At 32.7% G+C, this 21,418-nt stretch overlaps 2 protein-coding genes across 2 annotated transcripts in view; both read right to left on the reverse strand.

Moving 5' to 3' along the window:
* LOC130891718 (titin) overlaps window positions 1-6,219 on the reverse strand; it is a 36,089-nt gene extending 29,870 nt beyond the window's left edge. The window contains exon 1 of the mRNA XM_057796618.1: window positions 5,938-6,219. Within this exon, the coding sequence (XP_057652601.1) occupies window positions 5,938-5,968 (31 nt within the window). The 5' untranslated portion in view covers window positions 5,969-6,219. The remainder of the gene's footprint in view (window positions 1-5,937) is intronic.
* Window positions 6,220-7,949: 1,730 nt separating this feature from the next.
* LOC130891720 (retinaldehyde-binding protein 1-like) lies at window positions 7,950-20,629 on the reverse strand. Its single transcript, XM_057796619.1, has 5 exons — window positions 20,358-20,629; window positions 11,093-11,175; window positions 10,714-10,864; window positions 8,900-9,204; window positions 7,950-8,775 (listed from the first exon to the last, which is right to left on the reverse strand). The coding sequence occupies exons 1-5, from the start codon at window positions 20,446-20,448 to the stop codon at window positions 8,608-8,610; spliced, it is 798 nt and encodes a 265-aa protein (XP_057652602.1). The 5' UTR covers window positions 20,449-20,629; the 3' UTR covers window positions 7,950-8,607.
* Window positions 20,630-21,418: the final 789 nt, after the last annotated feature.

The raw sequence follows: 21,418 nt of genomic DNA on the forward strand, positions 1-21,418 counted from the left end.
ACCAAGTTCAAGAAAATTATGGAGAGTACAAGAAAATATTATATTCACATTAAAAAAAAATAAATACCTGAAGTAAGAAAGAATGAATTGACTACTCAACTTAAATAATTATCTAAGCTGGAGAAAACATCTATGGGCCATTAGATTGACACACAAGAGTATATATTTGTTTTTGGATAGATCCTAAATCAAAATTCAGCTAAGAAAAAGAACTTCTCATTTACAAAAATGTCTTGTGACTAATCTGGACGTACGAAACTCAGACTTGGTGTACAACTCGAGATACCAAAATGTAATATACAACGCCCTATGGCCTATAGTATGTTCAAAAAAACGAATTTCAAGTACCCACTATAAAAGAGACCAGAAGCCTACAACTTAGTGGTGCAGCGAAGGATCAGAAGACTTAATAGACTATACAGTAACTAACTATGAAGACATAATTTCAAGCGGTGATAGAATGGCACAAAATCATAATTCCTTTGTTAGGAAACATTTTCAGAACAGATTTTTTGCTTCGAAATAATTTCTGTGTAAAATAATTATAGATTTTTCATTATATGGAATGAATAGTTGTTTGTTTTTTGGAAATATCTAATCATACATCGGAATGGAATTACAGAACACAGGTATGATTTATTTCATTCGCGTACGCCTCAAAATGATTTATTTGCTCCATAATAATTTTGTTCATTAGTTCAAATGAAATTGATGCTTAAAATTTGAGTGTTTGGTGAAATTAATAATTAAGATGATCAAACATTACTCGGTTGAGAACTTTGAGAAAATCTTACAAGAAACAATTTGGTTCATGTTGTCAACGTAAAAACGTTTCTACTCCTACAAACACTACTGGCCTTAGAAGAAAACCAATCCAATTTAAGACTACATACGTTGATTAAGTAGTACTAGATTCCAAGATAAACTAAAAAGTATATTCGTAGAGTAGAATATTAATCAGACTTTAAATTCTTTGAAAAAACGGAGAAGAAAAGCCACAAACATAACTTACTTGATTATTGACGATTGACGATTTATTGATACATTGCAATGTTTAAATATAAAACTGATAAAATAATTAGAGATAATTTATTAAATCAATTTATAGCTTTGAATTTGCATTTGTCAGAAAAGTTATCTGATGATTCTCATTCTGTAACAAAGACTTTACTTCAATATTCCCAGAGCAATAACAATGAATATATCGCCACTTTCGTTTGCATCTGTCTTTTTTGAAGTTGTATATTTTGGAAAAGTAATCAAATTCAACTATTTTGCGTGTTACTGAAACGGTCGTTGCGCAAGCTCTTCCATGTGGTTTTCAATACTTTTTTACTTATGTCACGTTCAGAAGCGGTTGTTTGTTCTCAAATGTATAATCAGAATGCTTTACAGGAAACTTATTTTTTTACTCAAGTGAATATACTACTTAGATGTCAATATTGATGTTTCAAGCATCCGTGTCATAAGCACTGGTCAACAAATATTAAAAATAAATGAACATCCTTGGTTAAATACAATAAAAAATTAATCAGACAACATTATTTATGGATAAAGTCAAAACATTCTCCCACGTAATATCAGAGTTGTTAAAGACAGTTTTAACAGTGGTACATTGTCATTTTCATTTTATTTTTGAAACAAAGTCTACAACGAAGGTGGAATTTTTGGAATCGTTGGTGATATTTATAGTGAAAACACTGTTTACATTACCACTACACAAACACTCACAATTAAGGCTGATTCAAAAGCTCGACTTTCCGTTTGTAGTTGCCGTTCGCGGGTGACGTTTGCCGTTTGACGTTCGTAGCAAATTCTACACCCTATTTATAAACTTGAGTTTGTTGTCATTAACCTAAAAATGTTGTTATTCTTTATGACGTTTGAACTGCTTTTTGTTCTCATAATATTGTTGTGTTTTTATTTGTAATCCGGTATTTAAGGACGATATTATTGAAAATAATAAAGAATAAAGTATAAAGTATAAAGTATAAGGCCTTATCGTGTGTACAATGGCAATAGCAAAACTTAAAAAGAAAAAGAATATGAAAGCGTTCAAAGTGAGACCATTAAATTCTAATGTCATACGTCGAAATCACGTGACAAACGCAAACGGATGTGATAGACTATTTTTTATTGCTACAATCGGCTGAAGGGAAAAGATAAAATTCGTTTATGTCGAAAATCACCAACGTCAGCCGGCGACGGCAAATGGAAAGTCAAGTTTAGGAATCTACCTCTCCAGTGTTTGACGTAAACAGTTTACCATCAGTCTTTTAAGAGAATAACTCGGTTATCGAAACGCTCACAGTGTGTTCAAGGTCTACAAAGATTTGTTCAACTTTTTTTGTTTACAGATTTCTGTCTGTCAATGTGACGTTGGGTGATTGGTCAAAGCAGTTTCAGTCGTATGACTTCAACAATTCAACAATTTTGCCAACTAGAAATCAAAAAGTACCAAGGTTCAAGAAATCAAATTATATTTTGTGTTATTGTAAGTATGTGCTAAGTAAAGTTATAAACGAATTAATAGTCTATTTTAAATGTATCAATTTTCTAAATGTCGTCTTCAAGGCTACCAAATGTATGTATATTTAACGCATAAACGTAAACAGAAGAATTTTAACATAATGTAGTTTTTCTGAGTAAAACAATCGAATTAATGCGAATAAAATTAATTCAAATACCAAAATAATTGTAGTTCATTACAACATGACCTTAATGTTCAATTTAAACCAAGGTCCAGACTACATCTAATATTAAAAATTAGGCTACCTATCTCAAGGTAATTGTTTACCTACGACATTATTATATCAAGTTAGACATAGAGCAATTATTAAACTGTAGGTTCCTTCCCATCGTGATAAAAACCGCTCAGAGGTTTCTCACGATCGTACGCCTCTGCATCGCTAATCACAGAACAAGGTTGTTCAATATAAATACGTCCTCTACTCCTAACCAAAGGTAAAACAAAACCTCATCTCATTGATCTGAACTACTCCTAATAAACAAAACTTTTATATAAACGACAGACATCTTGTCTTTTTGGAAAGTAATTAACCCAATAAATTTTGAGACCATGTTTTCAACGGATTTTTAGTTTCGAACCCACCCAAAAGAAAGTGGAAATCGAAATAAAATATCGAGGCGAAGCTTCTTCAAAACACAAAGCTGGTATTTGATGCTTCGGATAGTTAAAAAATTTGAACAACAGGCCTAGAATTGCCAAAACACCGGGTTATTATGTATTCTTGACACATTACAGACCATAGCATTCCAATCTGTTTGTTAGCATTAATTTAGCTGTTACGTACAGAATTATTGAGCTATTGAGGCATTTTTCAACGTAACTCCCTGTTACTAATTCTCTTCTGCGTGATCATGTTTCCTCTAACGAGAAATGTGCCAAATAATAAAAAGAGGTAAAATTGAAATATTAATTTGGCCGTAGGGAATATATAACGAAAGAGCAGTGATTCCCAAAGTAGTCCAGGTGCACCCCTAGGGGTCCACGAGAAGCTCTACAAAAGGAGTGTACTCGAATTTCCATAGTTAGATCTGATTGCAAATGTAGTAATTCCCGTAGAGTGGTCAGTAATGTCGAATAGAAATCATCAGTTATTGTTTTACCCTTATCCAAAAAATCAATCATGATTACTCCATGGCAATCCCAAAAAACTGAAGCAAAAATTTTTCCAGCAGATTTTTGGACACGAAATTTCTTAGGTCTTGGAGAACCAGAGTGTCGCCATTCCATCGATTGTTGCTTTGTTTCTGGATCGTAGAAATGTACCCAAGTCTCATCCATAGTAATAATTCGGTTTAAGAAGTCTACATCGTTTTCAAATCGAGCACAGATCGAACGCGATGCTTCTACCCTTGCACGCTTTTGGTCAACATTTTAAAATTTGGGGATCCATTTTACAGCAATTTTTCTCATGTCCAAATTGACGTGAACTATGTGATGAACGCCCAATTCGACGGTCTGATAAAATCATGTCATGAACTGCATCGATATTTTCGGGGACTGACACAGAAGCTGGCCTTCCCGATCGGTCATCATTTTCAATGGAAACTTTAACTCTTTTTAAGCTTGTAGTCCAATTTTTCACGGTCGCATACGAAGGACATTATTCACCAATGGTATTAAGCATATCTTCGTAAATCTGCTGAACTCTTAACCCTTTTAAATACAGATACTTGATGATGGCTCGATACTCCAATTTTTCGATTTTCACAATTTCGGTGGACATCTTGTTTCTTTTAATTCATTGCGTAACTCTGGTTTACTTTTTTGACGTCAAACTTTACACTGACACTTTCTATTTATTTTTTATTTTTTTATGCATGGAATTGGTCTAGGCTAAATAGATATCAATACATCCTCGTACATGACGAATCATACAACACGTAACTTCGAGATATCCAAAATAAGCTGGGAATGAATACGTAAAAGGACATGATAAGGTGTGCTCTTTTATTCACTTATATTGATAAAGAACAAGAGCTAACAATACCGGATGACAACCACATACATACAGACAAAACTTTCAAGTGCTAACAGACCAGACATTGTAAGAAAAACAAAATAAACCAGCAATGTACTCTGATAGATATTTGTATACCATTTGATGACCATGTCTATTATAACTGAGTCAATCCTAAAATACGGAGACCTTAGTATAGAAATCAACAGAATGTGAAATGATAGAGTTGAAATAGTGAAAATTGTTATGAATTCACTAGAAAACACAAGAAAAAACATCGAATAATATTAAATATATATAAACAATCTACAAAACGTGGTATGTTTACGGTTGGCACACTATACACAATGGTAGACTTTCTTTGGGAGAGCCTAATAAAGATAATAATAATAACTGACTTTGCTAATGATAGAAAATAATTAATATCCAACATTGGTTTATTTTATATCTGTTTTTGCTCGTTTTTTTTAGAATGTTGATATATTCAAGTTGTCTAACAATGAAGACATGACACGTTCCTATATGCTTTCTTTTGCAGTTGGTAAACAGCATTACTTTCATCCTTGGCAGTTTGATTTACTCTATATATTCTATAAAAATGGTAAGCAAAATGACAGCGTTGCCATTTAACATAAACAACTATGATATCATGTCTCTAAATTGGGACTCCTTGTGTATATTATCGTGTATCAAAAATAGCGATTGAACGTATTCAGGTTTGACAATTTGGTAACAAAATTACAGACTCATCCTATATAATATATAACCAAACATTTCCACAGCAACGTTGTGACTTTTCAAACTACATTGATATGCTGTAGATTGTAAAACAATAATTGCAATTATTATCAATAATATTTTTGACGATCGCAAAAAAAATCATCCTGGCTAAAGCGAGGGCAATGGAAAATATTTTCCATTCTCGTGGTCGAGGTATTTATTTCTGGTAATATTTAACAAGAGGTAACAATTATGCAATCAGTTGAGTTTATTAAAAAATGAATACAATAACAAAGTAATGAAATATAAACATTTTCTAACTAATAAAAACATATGTTAATTGAAACACCACAGATTCAGGGCCCAAAAAACAAAAATATTATACTATAAGGTTTTATGGAAATGCAGCAGAGGACTCCTCGCTAGTAGTCGAGCTACTCGGATTGTAAAATCGTTTTACCGAAACAATCGATCGATACGAAAATTCAACAGAGATTCAACTGAAAATAAAACGATTTCAATTGCAAATTTAACGTATTGTGTAGGCGGTTGGACGGGCAAAGATTTCATGAGACAAAAATATATTTTGAGCAATTCTGTGGTGTAAAAGTAAAAACATATTCAAACTATATTCAATTTTAATTATATACTAAATACACGATTTGTTTTATAATCATAATATTCTTTATTGTCGTTGCGAATTTATAATATTAGAAATTGGATCACTCACCTTTTCTAACTTTCTTATTACCACTTTCCATTTTCTCCACCACTTGTTGATACGTAGAGATTTTTATCAACAGTTTCCATGTCTAAGTGTTTCAAAAAAATTCCATTAAACCGATGCACTTCTGCAATTCGTTAGAAGCTTCAGCTCTGAAATGTTTTTCGAATCTCTGTTGGCGTGATACTGAAAAACTTTTTCGGTTTATTCCTGGCTGTGCTATTTTTGAGAACTGACGTTATTCAGTTCGCTTTGGTGCAAATCTCGCGACTACCTAATCGAATGTATACTTGATTTATATACTAGCTTTTCATTACTCTTATTACTTTAAAGTCCTTTCTATAAGTACAACATGCCAAGATTTGTTTGCATATTGTTTTCTTAAAGGAATTTCGTTCTATATTATATCCGATAAGTTTGGTTATTCTTATCAATATAATAGTCTTAAATGTTTCTGACATATGAAAAAAACATTTTTTTCTCATAATCATTTTAATGTTTCAACGGAGAATTTGAAAATCTTTCTCCTGTAAGTGAAACTTTGAGGTTAGGAAACAGGAAAACGCGACTGGCGACTAGATATGGTCGAAACGGTGGGTGATCAACCAATTGGAATTGTATTTTGTGAATATTAGCTATGATAATCACCTAAGTATGAGAAAGTACGTTGTTCTGATAATCCAGGGCCACTAATCTTGAATGTTCTATGAACGGGACTTTGAATTTTTTTTATGGAAATGAAAACTTTACTTATGGCCGTAATGTTTCACCGTTATCGCAGATTTTGATCAAACTTATCTTAATTTGGGCAAAATTGAAAACAGAAAAGGTCCCGCATACCCATTTGAATGGTGTAATGAAGAATGATATTTTTCTGGTATCACGAAAACCTTTTTTGTCATTTAATATATTTGAAAATATTTCTACTACGAGGATGGTCCCAGAAGTACCTGGCCCAACAAAGAAAACACAAAAATATTGAAAAAAAAACTAATCAACGTAATCTCCTTTTAGTTCCATACATTTTTCCCATCGATGCTCAATAAGTTATATACCCTTTTAATACTAAAAATATTCAAGTTTCTCAAAATAGCCATTAACTGCCGAAGTCACCTCTTTATTTTTAAAAAATATTTTACCACCAAGTCTGGGAACAGAACATAATCCGATGAGGCTAAATCTGGCGAATAGGGTGCATGAGGTAGCAATTCAAACTTTAATGAATTAATTGTCTTGATGAAACAACATTTTCTTCTCAGTCAAATGCGGTCGTTTTGCTTGATTTCTACGCTCAAACGTTGCAATAAGTTCGCATAATACTCGCCGTTGATAGTTTTCCTTTTTCAGATCATACGCGCATCCCAAAAAACTGACACTATTACCTTGCCTGCAAAAAGAACGGTCTTTGCCTTCTTTGGAGCCCGTTCTCCCTTTCAGTCCATTGTTTTGATTGTTGTTTTGTTTCGGGTTTGAAGTGATTGGCCAACGTTTCATCCGTGGTTATAAAACGACACACAAATTCGGCTTGATTTCTGTGAAACATTATCAAACACTAAATAATAACATTTTCATGGCACTGTTCGGTTCCATCAAACGTGGCATCCAATTATTTATTTTTATGGATTGTGTACTTTCTAATACAGTAGTATTTTTCAAGCAACTACCGCCATCTCTAGGTCAGGCCTGGTACTTCTGGGACCATCCTCGTATTCATTCCAGATAAAATCTGGAGAAAAGCGCAGAAGAATACATCGAAATCAAGGGTATGTGTATGCTTCCTCACTTCGCACATGAAGTGGATCTCCACAATCTGTACTCTAACCCTTAAACTGTACTTTAGACAGTACACAATGGCTGAATTGCTGACGATGTTTACATATATTTTACATATATTTTGATATTATATTTCACCTTATCAAACTGTTTACGAGTAAATATTGTTGTTTGTATGTTCAAAATTGAATAAATTCATATTATTATTTCTATTCTAGGTTAATTCGGAATCATAACGCTTTTATACTTTGGAAGACCTTTATTACATAATCAATTAAAGTGTTCATCATCAAATAAAGTTTTTTACCATGTGATAAACTAGATTGTAACTACAAATCAAATAATTATTTGTTGAAATAGTTTGAAATATATGAACCCACATTTTGGTAGAATCATCACACTGAACACACTATCCAGTACTACCATTACATCAACACTTGCAGTTACATTGTTTAGCATGCGTTTTGATAACAAAGCTATCGTCTTCAGAGACCGACGGTGAACTGTAGACACTTTATTTTCAATCTATGAAGACGATGACTCCGTTAACGAAACGCGACTCAGACTAATTCTAGGTGTTACTGTAGTGGAAGTATTGAATATTGTGTTTCAATTTGGAATCAATTATTGGAAAAAAGCCGTCTCAATGAAAGCAACAATCCCGTGCTAAACCAGAGACATCAAGACTTAGAAATATCCATAAAAGTTAATATTATTATATATATATTATAGATATTAAGATTATCTTATAATAATATATATATATATATATATATATATATATATATATATATATATATATATATAATATTTTTGAACCAATTATCCTTAACGAATATACGTCTCTTACTGATAACAACAAACCAAACCCAACTTAACCTATTAATTGTCATGAAATATGGATCATTTCCTATTAACGGTGAAACTACTGAAGATTTCTTCGTTTTTCTTATAAAGATTGTCGTAGAGCTCTGAATATTTTATTTCTTTTAAACCACCATATTCGATTGGTAAGACTTTCCTATCTATGTATTGGAAAAATACTTCCTTGTTGTCAAAATGAAATTTTATCTAAAATAATTTAGATTATAATTTTTTCGTAATTTTCATTCGAAGACATAGTTTACTATAGTATAATATGAGGGTGACTTACTATAAAGATATTTCAAAGAGCAATTAAATCATTTTTACATACCATATCTTTAAGTTTTTGCGGCAAAAACGGCCAAACTATTTTTATCGCAATACTAATCCACCATGAATTATTAACTACGTGAACTTTGAAATTTTTGAACGGTAAATTATCTATTTTCATTATACTTTGTTTGATAATATCCGGTTGCAACCATTTTGTAAGTTTCCAATGTTGATCTTTTATGTCCATTATCACGCATAAACCTTTTGCAGCTACCTCTGGGTTTTCATTGAGGATTGATTCGATCCAAACGTCATCTACTGCTACCACATCAAATATACTCATATTATTTGGCTCTATGTTACCTAAAACAATCATGTAAAAAGCGTATACTTTAGGAAAACAAGGATGGAAAACAGTATAAATTTACAGATCCACCGGCGGTTCAGACAATGTTAATTGACGAGGACTCATTTTCACCTGTGCTCATGCCTGTCATTTTTAAATATCAATTAATTTATAAAAATTAAAATATTAACGCACACATCAAACATGCAGTGGCTACACTTCATTTTGACTTATATTTTAATTCATTTCGTGCCTTTAATAGGTAAATCATGAGTAAAATTGGTATACTGTATATTTTTGTAAGAAGACCAAATAATTGCCGATAAAGCTACTACAATACTTGACATCAAAATTTCTTTAGAATTAAACGAACGCTAATTCATTTACTTCAATGATTATAAGCTGTGTCTGAAAATTTCAGTGAATAGTATTAGAGAAAAAAAACAAAACAGAAAATACAAATAAATTAGCTTTATTGGCTTCCAAAGAAAATACCAATGTTCACAAAATATTTTTGACAACGTTTATGAAGCTTCTGAAAACGGTCAGAAAGTGTATTTTTCGAAATTAATCGAAGAATGGATGTTACACGTCCTTACCTGACAATTACCTGTTCAGAGGGATTCGATGTTTGATCCAGAATATTTACACCATGCTGAGTCAAGAATTGGTGCACGCGGTTAGTGCATCAGGACCAACTGCCCAGTCCTATTTAACTGATGCCAAACACGCCGAATGCGTCGTATCAACCGCTTAAGACTTCTTTGTAGACTGTTTCGATCACGGTTTGATCCACGGGAACAAATTCCTGATGGATGATTCCATCATTCTTGAAGTAAGTGATGAAAATTGTCTTGACCTTAAATTTTTAACATTAATACATATTGAGTCCAGAAAGACGTCATCCTATCAATTGCCTCTTGGAATCTGCATCGATATCACCACGTCTCATCCCCTGTGAGGTTGGTTTGCAGAAAATATGGATCCCCATCACACATGATCATAAAATCTCCGGCGGCTTCCATTTGTTTCGATTTATGGTGCTCGTGTGGCACAAATTTTTAACAGATCATACTTTTACCCAAATCTTCGCAGATGGTGAAGCGAAACGGGTCTTAGCTATTGCACAATTTCTTAATCAGTCAGTTGCCAATCTTTTGTCAACATGTTTGTACTCGCGCATGTTTGGTGTTCTGCTTGTTAATTGCCCACCCAACCTTGGCTCATAGTCAGTGGTTTCCTTGCAGTCTCGAAACTATTCGTAAACACATTTTCTCTTCATGGCTGCCGTCCTCTCTCGTTGCTCCGTGTTACGGTAACATTACCCTTCTCACTGACTACGTTCGACTGCTCGTAGCGGGGTTTTCCATGACAGCCACGAGACTTCCTGCTATGAGGCGCTCTTCGACTTATCTTTGCATCGTCAAGTGCAAGCGCGGCCGCGTATAACGTTTTATCGTTGCTATATCGAACCATTCACCGAACTTTATAGACACATCTCGTAAATTGATAGTGAATAGACTTACCATTTTTACATACATAGATTGGTCTTCCTTCCTTATCGCAATCTTCTAGTGCTATTCTTATATTTTTATCAATAAAATTTTTAAATTTCAAGGGTCCATCTTTACAATACCAGTCCTTATATTGTTTCATATGATCATGACAATTTTTTATCTGAAAAATTAATCAAATAACACGTTTAATATAACCAACCAAACAAAAATTTTTGTTGTTTGAACCTTTCAAACACAATACGTGTATGTATAGATAAAATCAAGTTAGCACGAAAACGTCTCCAAACCATGATTTAGTCCTTTAAAGAATATGGCACGTGGAATATTCTAATTTCACAACACTCACCTCTAACCATTGGTAGAACTATAAAGTTTCTATTTTATTTACCTTTTTAAAAGATTCTTCGACGTTCATATCAGTTCCATATAAATATCTTTTTAAATAATCGTCATTCGCTTCAATGTCTGCATCTGAAGTAGATAATATACATTATAAAATTATAAAGAAAAAAAGTTTCATACAAAAATTTATGGTTATGATTGAACAGCGTTAAAATGATCTTTAGATTATAGTACTGTGGTAATTTTTTGAATATAATCCAGTATATCAAAGGTGTATGTGAAGTTGAAGAAGGAGTATCCAGAAAATAAACAAATATTGAAAACTAACCAGTTTGCCAAAAGTCATACTGGTGGAATGAGTAAGTGGAGAAGAGCAGAGCTAAATAGATGGTCAGATGATCAAACAAGATGGGCTTTAAGTCAGGACTGTATGGCGACTTATCAAAAATTTCCCACTGAAATTGTCGAGGAGATGTTTGGACTAGCGTTGATATGGATTAACACATATGGTTCTCCATAAACGTCTTGAAGTTTCACAATAAACAATTGCATTAATTTTGATTCCGGGTAACATAAACTCTACGAACAAAACAACTTTTCAGTCCCAAAGTACGATGGACATAACTTTTCTGTTGCTGCTAAGAAACAAACAAAATTTCAATGTCAAAATATTTTATTGCTCAACATATTCTCCTCTTAATTGGATAATTTATTACAGCGAACCTGCAACGTCTCTAAACCTTTCAAAAAAAATGTTTCTTCTTGATCTGCAAACCAGACCTTCACAGCTTTTATTACCTCCTCGTAGAATGGTCAGTAATGTCGAATAGTAATTTCCAGTTATTGTTTCACCCTTATACAAAAAATCAATCATGATTACTCCATGGCAATCCCAAAAAACTGAAGCAAGAACTTTTCCAGCAGATTTTTGGACACGAAACTTCTTAGGTCATGGAGAACTAGAGTGTCGCCATTCCATCGATTGTTGCTTTGTTTCTGCATCGTAGAAATGTACCCAAGTCTCATCCATAGTAACAATTCGGTTTAAGAAGTCTACATCGTTTTCAAATCGAGCACATATCGAATGCGATGCTTCTACCCTTGCACGCTTTTTATGGTCAACATTCAAACATTTGGGGATCCATTTTACAGCAATTTTTCTCATGTCCAAATCGACATGAACTATGTGATGAATGCTCAATTCGACGGATATATATATATATATATATATATATATATATATATATATATATATATATATATATATATATATATATATATATATATCCAGTTATTAATATTCCACTTCCCTATATCTGTAAACCCCAGATATATTTTGATTATTGGTGACAAAGTAATTTCGGTTTTGTGATATTTTTTTAACAAAGAATAGTTTTTAATTAATTATATATTATCCATTTTGCTCATTGACCTTTTGCCATCTTTCTTTCAGCCTCATGATTACACGCTCATAAAATTCCTGCTCCTCATCAGCAAAAAACTGAAACAGGTTCGATTGAAGGTCATCGTCATGTGTGAAAGTGTGACCATTCAAAGAATTCTGCTGACTTCGAAATAAATGGTAATCAGATGAAGCCAGATCAGAGCTGTATGGAGGATGTGGCATCACTTCTCAGCCAAGCTCCAATAGTTCCCCACATGTTGTCAAATATACGTGAGGCCTTTAATTATCATGGTGAAACACTAAGCCTTTTTGATTTGACAATTGTAGCCATTTTTCTTTAAGTGTTTCATCCAGTTTCATCAATTGTTGATAGTAAACATCAGAATTGATCGTTTAGTTTTTTGGAAACAGCTCAAAAAACCTTTGTAATCCCACCAAAATGACATTATAAGCTTTTGTTGTTGTTTCCGTTGGTTCATCGTGTTTGCTCCATGATCGTTTTCGAACTAAGTTACTATACAGGACCCATTTTCCATGGCCAGTGATGATTCTCTTCAAAAAAGGGTCAATTTCATTTCATTTAATGTGCATTTCGCAATGTTGATTCTTTGTATTAAATGAAGCTTCTTAACTAGCCCAAGGCATTTTAAGTGTTTTTCACTTGTCGTGTGCGACATATGAAGCTTCTTCGTAATCTCTCGAACAGTTATATGACGAACGGAACGTTGCTCATCTTTGAGGGACAAGTCTCCAGAACGGAATTTTGATACCAATTCTGACACGTGTAATCTGTCAAGTAATCAGCACCATGAACTTCACATATTTCTTTGTATGCAGCAGCAGCAGCTTTCTTTTCTTTACGGAAATAAAAAAGTGAAATATGCCGAAAATGTTCGTTTCTGCACGCCACTCAAAATTAAGCCACAACTAAAAGCTCTAATAAGAATCACGCACTACTTGTTTCGTCAATATGACCAGTATCACGTGACAAACGGCAAAGTACAGCACTAACATAAGTAGAGTAACAGTAAAAAGCGAAAGTACTTATAGTTCCCAACCTTATAAAAGCAGGCTAAGTAGAAGCATGAAGTATGGCGCTGAAATCCACGACAGGAATATTTTTGTGGAAAAATGGTGATATCACTTGGGATCAGAGAACGAAAGAGTCGGATTTTGAGTTTTCTTCCGACTAGCTATGCCCAAATCAAGTGAGATTTAACTTATCAATGATTAACTCGTGTGTGAGTTTTTCAAAGATATGTAGCCGTCCGAAATTTATATTTTCTTATCAATACCCGAAATATAAACGGTGTCCTCCGCATCTGAGGTATACAAAAAGTAGATACACGTGTTGATTTCGGCGAAATATTACGTATGAAAGTAAAAAGCCTTGAAATCAAGTTTAGTGAAAAAAAAATATATAAAGTTGCCAGACAGTTCTTGTTATTGTTGTTCTTGTAAACTATGTATCATGTTTGGTAATATAGCAGGATATGGAAGATTATAGAGTGACTTTTGACTTAAAAAGAGATATTCAATGCAATCAAATCATAAAAGTTTATTTCTAACTACGTAGTCATTGCTATTTAGGTACCTAGTTATAATTTCATGCAAAAACTTAGTTAATGTCCTAGTGATACATAAATACTCTGCATTATTGTAAATTAATGTATTCAGTTTTTTTATTCCAGGAAGCAAAAAGTTCAAGGATAACAATTCATCTAATCAACAATAAAGATGAAGTATTATTAATGTATTTATAATAGCTAGAATACAGTGTGTTCCATCTGGTGCTCCTAGGGTATATCAGGAGACTGGTCCTGAAGTTTAGGGGGTTGTGGCACACAATGAGAATAATAATGGATAAATATAAATCGAATTTTTTTTGAACAACCTTTCCAGTGAAAAAATCAAACTTCTTTACTAGCATACTTTACTAGAAACTAGAATTTAGAACAGATAGAAAACAACTGTTATACGTTTTGACAAAAGACTGACAAATCATTTCGAAATTCTAGTTTTTTCACAAGGTTTATCAACGGCGTTGTTAAATAATAATAACCCACATTGATGGTGAAGAAGTTTTTGTACCTGGTAGTTTGCTAGAATATGTATCAAAATCAACAGAATATTATATCAGCAAGAATGAATTTCGATGTTGTTGACGAAAATATCTATCAAATTTTGAATTAAATTCCTATTAATTCCGTTACCGACGAATGACTGAACAAACTGTTCTTAAAAGATTTGATCTTGGAAAAAGAAATTACCACTAACAATGATATGTTGAAGAAAGAAGTTTTAGTGTAGTCTGAATATTATACATGAGCATTGTCACCAGTGACTGCGAATTGAATCCGATTGAGCTTATTAGAGCAAAAATGAAAGGATGTTGCTCATTTGATAATTTTCGGCAACTTTCATTGTAATATTTACCAAAACTAACGAAACAATATTCAAAATAGCTATAGAACAAATAATGAAAGAGGAATAAAAGATATGGGAGCTTGATGATATGTTAAAAGAAATTATAAAACTGCTAGTTGTTTTGAAAACAATTATAAATCAAATAACGATGACTTCGACTGTTGAGTAAATTCGGTTTAATTTTTTTTAAATTTTTATCTTTTGTATCAAGTTAAAACAAATATTTAAACACTCTAAGCACTATTAAATTATTTAATCTTACGCCAACAAATTTAAGCCTCATATATATTTTATGGTTAATGTACTCAAAAAGTTACAGATTTATGACAAAACAAGGTAATCAGGCTCCAATGGGTATATGCAAGTATTCATTTAATTCATAGATAGTTACCCTGTGTAGTCAGGTAATTTTCTTCGCACACTCAATTAATGGATTACAGTAAATAGAAAAACAGCCAGATGTCCGGTTTTCGACCGGACAGTTCGGTTTTTTCGAGGATTATCCGGTTGAAAAATTGTTGGTAAACCGGACGAGCACATATAATTATGAAAATTTTTGCAGAATTTTCGAATTCTGCAAAAAAAAAGGAAGAGTTGAAGGAGAGCTTTGATTTCTTTGAAAGTAAATACAGGGATGTTATTTGACACGTTCCTACAGGATGCCTAAGTTTGTTTAAAGCACTTTATAGGGTACTCTCATCATGGGAACCATTAAAACGGTATTTCTTAGAAGGCCCCGAAAATTGTCCTACAGCACTTTGGGGTATTTATCAGATCAAGAAAACGAAATTGCAAATGAGACCAATCCTACTTATAATGAACTGTATTTGTATTTTACTTATAATTTTACGGCGTCTTTCCAAGAAATTTTACTTTTGCTAGAAAAATAGACTACAGCAGCGTATAATCTGTATAATATAATGATTAAGTTCAGGAACACCCTTTTAAAAAAAATAAGCGTCCACATTTTGGCATAAAAATACACATGCCTTGAAGAAAGGCTATCTTTCAGAATATCATTCTAAACAATTGGTGACGAATGCTCTAAATGTTTACCAAAGAGTTCTGGTTTACATAGCAAAGTGATATAGCTTTGAAAATAACCATTTTAAGACTTTTAGTTGTTTAGAATCTGGAATATTGCCCACCCTGGATCAATTAATAGATTTGTGGTTACTTTCTCCTTGGTAACAAAAGCAACCTCCTGAATATCTATACTAAGAACTGGCTGCACAGCACACAGTGTTTTCCGTACATGAAAGTAAAACAGTAGATTGTGGTCTACCTTCTTCAAGAAAGAGGTAGCACCAAGTTTGTTGAAACTTGTGCAATATGTTTGCAGCATTCCCTTATCCAATACCTTCGTAGAAAGGATATTTAGTGTTATGGGAAATGTTTGGACAAACGAAAAAAATCGTCTCTCTTTAGAAAGCGTTGATTGTGAGCTCTGTGTTTTTTTCAACATAAACAGTAGTTGCATATCGAATTTAAAAATAAGATATCAAGAAATAGGGAGTTATTAAAAGCAGCGGCATCTATGTGAAATATATTAAAAAGTGAAAAAAAGTTTAGTTACCTACAAAAATATTAAATATTCTTTGTTTTTTAAACTTTTTATTATGGAATAAAATAGCTTTATTTTTTGATATTAGAAACTGTCCGGTTTTTTCCGATTAATTGTCAATAATTGACTGGTCAATTAGTAGATCTTTATGGACACGAAAATATGAAAGTTATTGGAGTATTGATTACAAAATATTTATCATACAGAGTGAATTTAATAAAGCTTGGTAATCCATAACTATCTAGAATCACGTTTCCATAGAAAATGTTTGGTTTTTTGATTAAATAATTTTTAACTGTTTCTTAGAAAATCTGTACCACAGAGATAGAGGAATATGAATCCCATTTCCGTGAAATTTTTTCATTGATTCCATCTCTATCAAGCATAACATCGTAAGTCTTCAAACAATTAATTTTTAGAATATAGCAAATACACTTAAATGATTTTATTGTACAAAAACGTAACTGCACTTACTACCATCCTGATAAACTCACAGAGCTTCTATCTTCGGAATCTCTAGACTTTAAATTACACCATCGATGATAACACTAACAATAAAACGTCATGCATGTTTTTCATATTAATAGTTGTGTGGCTTAAACAGCGAAGAGAAAATATGGCAGTTCCATTCTACAGAACCAGTTCTACAAAACTCATTTCCGGGCAACTGGCTATTCCTCCCATACAAATGACAATGAAAAATCAAATATATATATTGACCTTTAATCCATTTCGGCTTCTGTAGATTCTTTTACAGTACATCACTTCGCTTTGAGTTTTCTTTGTACACTATCCAACCTGTTCCACTTTTTTCTGTCCTCCAATTCCTCATCGCCACTTCCGCAATATCCTCCATTACTTGTTTCCAGCGTACTTAAGGTTGACCTCTTGATCATCCTATAACTCTATTACCTTCTGTATCAGGACTTTCGGATCTCTTCTTATTTGTACAATCCATTCAAGCATTTGAATCTTTATCGACTTATAGGCGATCCAGAATTGACCAGAAACTTGGACAGCTTAGAGCATAGGAGAAAGGTCGCCGATCTGACCCTGTTTTACTGATACTCCCCGGCGTGATCCGGCCTAGAGCAGTTTTTGCAATATCTACTCGACAGGCACACGTGGCTTATGAACACCGAGTTTGCCTGCAGATGCCCAGAACTTCAAATTATGGGGATTCATTCCTTTGGAGAAGTGAAAAACTGTTGAAACAGCTACTAAGGAACGTCTTTCCAGAGCACTACAACCTACAGAAGTTTAAGATCAATATCCACAGACAGGCACCCCTTGAATTACTCGAGATTTTACATAAAAAAAAGTAATAAATATAAAAAATCCCGTGACACTACGCCAATTGGTTGCAGATGAATACAATCAAGTCCGCATGATGATAATGAAAGTAAAATATTTAAAGTTGAAGAAAATCTCACTATGTTTCCTATTCATGATAATTGCAAACTTTGCTCTATTGATTTGAAGAAAAATATTCTGTTATAAAAAGTTTTGAGATAACATCAAGTTAGTAATTAGTAAAGTAAATTATCATCAAATCCAGATACTGAATTTCGAGCCACAAGTAAATCTAATATTTTTAATTTTTAAGAAAATCGTATTTTTCATTATGGGATTGATGTGATTGAAACTATTGGAAAAAAACACTGTCCAATCCAATTCTTATGTATTGTGATGACTTTTAGAAAAATGTGAGTTTTAAGGGTTTCGTTATTTATTCGTCTAGCTCTTAAGTACATATTCGAGGATATATTATATATATATTCTTAACCTACTATAGAACCGAACAAAATTTCAATGTCCAAATATTTTATTACTCAACATATTCTCCTCTTAATAAGATACATTTATTATAGCGAACCTCCTTGTTGGAAGGAAATTTACAACCTTTTAAACTTTTTTTTCAGTTGAGAAAAGAGATGTCAGTCGGACGGAGCCAAATCTGGGGAATAAGGGGGGTGTTCTAGTAATTCAAACCCTAAATCACGAACATGACAACATGAGATTTGTGTGAAAGGACGTTGTCCTGCAAAAACAAAACACCTTTGGATAGCTTTCCGCGTCTTTTCTCTTTACTCTTTTCCTGTAGAATTGTCAATATTGTCGAATAGTAATCTCCAGTTATTGTTCTACCCTTATCTCATGATTACTCCATGGCAATCCCAAAAAACTGAAGCAAGAACTTTTCCAGAAGATTTTTGTTTGTTTCTGGATCGTAGACATGTACCCAAGTCTCATCCATAGTAACAATTCGGTTTACGAAGTATACATCGTTTTCGAATCGAGCACAGATCGAAAGCGATGCTTCTACCCTTGCACGATTTTTGTCAATATTCAAACATTTGGAGATCCATTTTGCAGCAATTTTTCTCATGTCCAAATTGACGTGAACTATGTGATGAACGCATTCGTATGAAATAATCAGTGCTTCAGATATCTGTTTTAGCCCAATTCGAAGGTCTGATAAAATCATGTCATGAACTGCATTGATATTTTCGGGGACTGACACAAAAACTGGCCTTCCCGATCGGTCATCATCTTCAATGAAAAATTTACTTCTTTTGAAGCTTGCAGTTCAATCTTTCACGGTCGCATACGAAGGACATTGATCACCATGGGTATTAAGCATATCTTCGTAAATCTGCTGAACTCTTAACCCTTTTAAATACAGGTACTTGATGATGGCTCGATACTCCAAGTTTTCGATTTTCACAATTTCGGTGGAAATCTTTTTTCTTTCAATTTATTGGGTAACTCTGGTTTACTGTTGATTCATTCAAAATTAAAAAAGTATTTCTATTTGTCACAGTGTGTAAATAACACAGCATATTTATTGAAATGAATTCAAATTAAAAACAAAGAAATTAACATATTATGAATATGACTTCTTTTTTCAACAAGTTTTGTTATAATTCTGGAAATTTTTTTAGTGATTTTAGCATGTTACTAATTGAAGGAATGCAGCAAAAATGTTTTTTTAATGTTTTCACAAAAGAACTTTAACATACAAGTTGATCCATAATTACGTAAATTAATTTCTTGGTATGTTTGTTCCATTCAATTGCCGATGATGTCCTACGATCCCGACATCCAAAATAAATGGTAACATCAGAATACATAAAAAAGGTCAAAGATAGAAATCTAAAAAATGAAATTGAGAAAATATCATATGAAAGCGTTACATGAGCAATGGAGCATGGAAAGCTTATTTCCAAATAGGTATCGCGTTTTCTCATAATCGCACCAATAAAACAACGAATTTATTATTCAGAGCGTTGTTTGTGCAAAAAAGGAACTTTCGCATCGCGAAGCAAAACGGCAGTTTTCTGAGAGGACTGAAGTTAGTAAAAGTCATTGGAAGCAAGCAAAAATGGAATCATTGGTTGGCAAGATTATGGCTATAATTTGAGACGCCCATCTTCGAAAAGAGACAAACAATTAACAGTAACTATTGTTGTATGTTATTGGACCCATAAGAAACGGAAATCATAAAATGCCAAATTTAAAAAATAATCTGTTTCAGATGATCATAAAAATTAAGGAGTTATCACTAAAACAGAAACCTAGTTTACCTTTAAAGAACAGTCGTTTTATATAAATGGTATAGAAAGGTAGGAAAGGCGTTATTTTCTTCTCCGAACTAAGCTAGCTGATGATTTAAATGGAAATTTTATGAAAAACTTTTGTTCACTAAACCCTATATTCATGGTAAGATGCAAATAATTATCTTGTCCTCAAGTCCCTATTACCCGTTCTAAAAATTAGTTATTTAATTTTGAAGTACCTCATGAGAATTATTATGATGGAATTTCGTATTTATCATAATTACACATTGAAACAAGTTATAGTAATGACAGTTACAGACAATACTAATTATTTTACATTTAAAGTTGTACTTACTTTTCACTAAATTCTTCAAATTTTCCATACATTTTTGAAATTGTTGGGAAATTTCATTGTTTCCATCAACTAATACACTACTTTCAATCATACTGTAAATGGTAGGTATACTTTGAACAAGCACTGATCAAAATAAGATTTTAAGTATAAATATACACAAAAAATAACAGTATACAAAGTATAAATTAAATAACAATTACACTTGATATGTTCGATACGTCATGACATTGAAAACAGGTAGGCTCTTACTTTTTTGTTTGGTTTTAAGCAAGACTGTCGCAATAATAAAATGGAAATTTCTTTGTGTTACAATTCAAATCCTAATATACGAGGAAATTTCAGTGTTTATTTAGTTCAATTCTTAATTCGATTAATAATACGTAAGGAAAGTAGTGCCGCTTTTTCAATTAAATTCGAACAAATAAGTTTTTATTTTTAATCAATAATGTAATCACCTTCGATATCGACAATATTTTGCCATCTAGTCTGCAAATTTTCAATTTCGGATAAATAGAAATTAATTGGTTGTTGATTAAAATATCTCGAGTTGGCATTTTGGTCATCATCCAAATTGTCAATTTTCTTGCCAGTAAAAAATGTTTGTAGCGATCGAAATAGATATAAATCCGAAAGCACAATATCCGGCGAGTACGGTGGATGAGACAATGGGTACATGGCATGTGATAGATTGGTTGGCTTTATTCTCTTCAGATTTTGTGAGACCCAAACACCTGTTCTGCTCATTTTTCCAATCTGACGCTAATGCTCTTGAATGGTCAAACAAGATTGGTTAAGGGCGTTTAAGATTTTTTTTATTGTCTCACATCGATTTGCTTCTATTCTTTTCCTTAACATGACGTTGTCTAATGTTATTGGTCTTTCTGTTCGATGGGAGTTAGATGTATCAAATCAAAATGATCGGATCTCAACGTAGAGTACCACTTTTGTTATTTCCGAACGTCTAATGGTCAATAACTGTTGCGTTACCCTTACAAACCTCTTACATAGGAGGTCGAATATGCTCTTGCGATTAATCTAATATTCAGTTAATTAAAATGGGA

Source organism: Diorhabda carinulata, chromosome 3, assembly GCF_026250575.1.
Source record: "Diorhabda carinulata isolate Delta chromosome 3, icDioCari1.1, whole genome shotgun sequence".
Taxonomy (NCBI): domain Eukaryota; kingdom Metazoa; phylum Arthropoda; class Insecta; order Coleoptera; family Chrysomelidae; genus Diorhabda; species Diorhabda carinulata.